Source organism: Nannospalax galili, unplaced genomic scaffold, assembly GCF_000622305.1.
Source record: "Nannospalax galili isolate Female #2095 unplaced genomic scaffold, S.galili_v1.0 scaffold1188, whole genome shotgun sequence".
NCBI lineage: Eukaryota > Metazoa > Chordata > Mammalia > Rodentia > Spalacidae > Nannospalax > Nannospalax galili.
In genome coordinates, this window is record NW_008358629.1 from 1,006,202 (window position 1) to 1,010,981 (window position 4,780).

General features: G+C 38.5%; 1 protein-coding gene across 1 annotated transcript; it reads right to left on the minus strand.

Moving 5' to 3' along the window:
* Nucleotides 1-313: 313 nt before the first annotated feature.
* On the minus strand, nucleotides 314-3,382 carry LOC103724740 (melanoma antigen preferentially expressed in tumors-like). Its single transcript, XM_008821869.1, has 3 exons — nucleotides 3,081-3,382; nucleotides 1,628-2,212; nucleotides 314-827 (listed from the first exon to the last, which is right to left on the minus strand). The coding sequence occupies exons 1-3, from the start codon at nucleotides 3,380-3,382 to the stop codon at nucleotides 314-316; spliced, it is 1,401 nt and encodes a 466-aa protein (XP_008820091.1).
* Nucleotides 3,383-4,780: the final 1,398 nt, after the last annotated feature.

The following is a 4,780-nucleotide window of genomic DNA, read 5'->3' on the forward strand; positions in this document are numbered from 1 at the left end:
TGTTAAGTACCTACAAGTAGATCAATCCAAGTTGATAGCAGTATGTAGACCATGACCTGAACAGTCCATATTGTATACAAAACAGGTCAGAATCAGTAAGAAGTATATCAAGAACGATAGATAAGACACAGAGGAACTCTCAAAGTGCTCCATTTTCTTCTTAGGGTTTTCTTTTATAAAGATCAGTTATATGTCCACACTTCCTAACTACAGCATATCAGTCTTGTTATATATGGCGCTTACAGGACCCAGGAAAAAGCACTGGACACTTAAAGGGCATGTATCGAACTGAAAATCTATTTTGCTACTAAATTTAGTCAGAATAAGTGATCCAATTCATGTCGCTTCGCTTTGCTGCCTCTAACATGCTCTTCAACCGTGCTTCTATATCATCAAACATCTGTTGGTCTATACTGCCCTGTAAGTGCCATCTTCGATAGCAATGGACAGGAATAGGATAAATCACATGGCTCAACTCCATCAAGGGTGTTAAGTGCTGCAGAATTCTCATGAGCACATTCATTGAAATGGGGTTACAGGCAAAGCTAAGCAAACGGAGTTGAGAACATTGGCTTAGTGCTGGGATGAGAACAGAGACTGTAGAATCTGTCATCAGGCAGTGATCCATTTCCAGATGCTGCAGGGTACCAGAATTCTTTTCCAGCAGATGCTGAAAGGGCCCACAATCTTCCCAATACAGTGGGTTGTTACTAACATTCAACAGCTTTAGATTATTGGTCTGAGGGCACTGGGACAGAAACCTGAAGTCATTGTTAGAAAGTTCACAGAAAACCAGACTCAAGAACTCCAAAGTAGGTGGCAGGACTCTGTGGGGAGAAAGCAGAAGAGCATTTCTTAAGAATGAGGGTTGAATGACAGAAACTATACCTATGAATCTAGAATAAACTATTTTGCACATATATTTTGCAACAGCTAACAATGTGGGCTTACAGACACTTAACAGATGTGTGGTTCTGGGAAATATATTTTTCAACTCTGACAAACAGTAGTTTAACCTTGAAAATGTGCACAGTGTGTTAATGTAGAAGGAAATGCGGAAGATTTAGTGAAAAGTATTAATCATGTTTGCAATTCAAACATAAATGTGAAACTACTTCGCCTATTTGGTGGAGATAGGGCACAGAGAACAGCCAAATTCCTGAAGGTTCCTTTTGTCCGGTTTCTAAGTGACAACCTATATTCATGGCCTAAAGTTTGGAGATAACAGATTAGCAAAATGATCTGACATTAATCAATCATGGGGGTCTGGCAATGATGCTGCACATCGATGCTGAAATAGCATGAAATCCTTCTCCAATTCAACTCCTCTTCTTCTCCAGAAGGCTAGAGAAGGACTGCATGCTATTTCATCTTTATATTGCTGTAGTTAGCATAATCTGTGCACATGCTTGACTGACTAGCTTGATTTTTTGAATCTCGTATTTCTATTCTGTAAGGGGACACAAAAAAGGGACTACTTTTAAAGTTCCAGCATTGCCCATGCTGAAGTGGAAGGAGAAAAAAGTTATGGGGAGCTGAACGATATCCAAGAATATTGTCTCTCTAGTCTTAAAAACAGGCCAGCTGTTCATGAAACCCAGATGAACATGAAACTCCAAGCTTTTACCTCAGGAGACAGTCAAGATGATTTGTGAGGGTGAAAGAAGACAAGTTGAGCTCAGCAAGACTGGTCATACGCTTCAGGTTTGTGGTAAATCTTTTAAAGGTTCTCCCAGTCAAAGATCTACAAATGATTTTAGACAAATTAATACTGTCAAGGTTGGCCATCTGAGTCAAAAGTTTAGTGACTTCGGTCAGAGAAGCCTGCTCAACTGACAGGTAATCAACACATTTCAGATCCAGGAAACTCAAGCTTCCCTTGCAGTCAGACAATTTATCAATTTTCAAATCTCGACAGCAAAGGTGCAAGGTCCCTAAACTCTGCTGTACTTTACGCACAAGCAAAGAAAAAAATTCCCTTCCTTTCAAGGTTCCATTGAGGGAAAGATCCAGTATTATCTGTAAAGACTGCATTGAAGAATGATCCTCAGATTCTGCATTTTCATTTCTACATTGAGCTGGTATACACATGGCAGATTGTGCATAATAAATACAAGAATGAAAACAGACTGATGATGTATCATTGTTTCCAGGGCATGTGATCCTCAAGACAGCATCCTGTCTTAAATCTAGAATCCTCAGTTTAGAGCACCTGTAGGGAAAAGAAAAGACAGAATATCTAAGAAGTAGTAGCAAACATTAATGGAACCCAGTACGATCTGTGACATCATGCAGGGACAAAAAACTTCTTTGTTCCTCATTGTATATACAACTGTCAGCAATTTTTTCTATGCAAATTCCAGAGCCTAAATAATTTTTTATATTGTATTCTCTACTAATTAGCACACTCTTCGTGTTCCTGTCTTCTGTGTAATATGCCGAGTATGCACATCTATTAAGAGTATCCTCACTTACCTCTATAACAAAAATAAATTCTTTTTTTAATACATCAGAGTCTATATGATTAAGCTAACTTTTGGAACAACCACATCATATTCATTTTCAGCTTTTATCATTAACTAAGTCTTGAAGATTACCTGGGACTCTCTTGAAATCTTATCCAGTCTTTATGTATGCATAAAGACTATGTTACATAGTCTTACTTAAAAGTTGAGTTCTAGGCAGAAAGGACACAAAGATCATACTCATGGCTTTCTAGAGTTCATTATGCGTCCCAATTTGGAGACTGAAAAAGGACCAAAAGTTCACAATTGCTATAATATCATATAATGAAAATTCGACATCCTTCATCCTTTATTCTCCTCTAATCCTCAGCAGTCTGAACCACTCATGTTTTTATTCTGTGACTTAATACCCATTATAAATTCATTAACAGTACCCTCAATCCCTTACTTCCATGTCCAACACTGAAATAGGTTAGTTTTAAAGTGACCCCCAGTGACAGACCAACAGGCTTACATTCTTTTTCGGCATTTATCTTAACTACTTCTGAGAAATTAACAGGCTGCAGCATAATGCCCTGCTGTCTGACCATGCCTCTATTATATACAAAGTCTTACCAAGAAGCTGAGGACTGGTCAGGAGTGACCTGAAAACTCTCAATCATGGCTTTCAAGAGCTCCTGCTGTGGCTCCCGAATAGTTAATGTTCCCATATGGAGACAGGGAAAGGGCCAAATCTTCACAATTTGCCTGAGGATGTTTATATGTGCACCCGTGAAGGCAGCATTGAACAATGAAGCATAAAGCCCAGTTGGTATTTTTTCCAGAGCCTGGATCAATGCAGGCTCATCCTTCAGTAGAAGTTGCGTAACAAGATCAGACAGTGTGGGTAGCTCCGTGGGTGGCTCCTTGAACTCCATCTTACTGAATCTGCATCAAGAAGAAAAACTTTCAGAAGCCCTAATCAGTATCAACTGTCTCTTCTTTGCAACCAATGCTAGAAATGTAGAAACTATTTAGAGAATAAGCATGTGGTGCTTTAGACTGCCACCTCTACAGGCAGGTTATAAAGTATTTGTGAATCTATGTAAATATAAGCAACTTACAAGAGTATTTGTGAATACATGTAAATATAAGCAACCCAATGGACATGTGTGTATATGATAAAATGCCATTAGAAATGAACAGTAAGTTATCAGAGGACAATTTTGGTCACTTAGCTGCTTTGCTCCCAATATTTCCTCTCAATTCTATACAAGCTATCAAAAAGGAAAAGACAAGGGTTCGAGAGATGGTTCAGTGTTAAGAGCATTGGCTGCTCTTGTAGAGGACCTGGGTTGGTTTCTAGCACACACATGGCAGCTAACAACCATCAGTAACTCCAGTTCCAGAGGATTTGACACCCTCTTCTAGCCTCTGTTGGCACAATACTAGTACACATAAAATATGAAAATAAAATTTAAAAGTTTTTAAAAAGTTTTGTAAAAGGAGAAGTGATACCATCTCCAATATCTTAACAATAGAAAATATTGAAGCATCAAATTAATTGTGATTAAAGAGAAAATGAATGGCATTCTCCTCCATGCTACACACATGAAGGAATATGGTTAAGGGATTACAAAATGATCTGTAAGTAAGCCCAATAAACTCATTGGTTTTCCAGCATGCACTTTGATGGAATTGTTCCTTGGTTTGTCTTTAGGATCAAGGGAGGAGAGTGTGGTCAATGTTTATATCACTCCCCAAGAATAGGAGTTTTAAAAACAATATGCAGTGCAAAAAATAGCTGAAAACGGGTTAAAAATCTAAGCAAAATGTTCAACCAAGTACCTTCTTTAAAAAAAAACAAAACATGGCATCCTTTACCATTTTTCCTCTGTGGGACTAGGCCTGATGCTTGGGCATCCTGTTGAGCTAGTTGAGCCCACCCACTTTTTCACCATCTACCCTCTCTGGGACTAGGAGGAAGACCACCTGCTCCTGTACTCAGGACCACCCAGGTACGTTCACTGAAATCTGCCTGCTAATTTGTGATCTCCACATTCATAGGCCTAATTGTGATTACTCACCAGGCACACTGTATCTAACTGGAATCACTACATTCCTCCAATTAAAAAAATCAAAAGTAGGAACCTGAAGCACAGAACAACTAACTATTTAGACTTGATCAGAAATCAATCAAGCTATAATAGTAATAAAAAGATAACTAAATTTCTACACAACCATGGCAGTATAGAATTTCATATCAGACACACAACCTATAAAAGAAGCCCATGTGCTCAGGTTACAAAGTAAAAGCACAAGTAATATGAAAAACC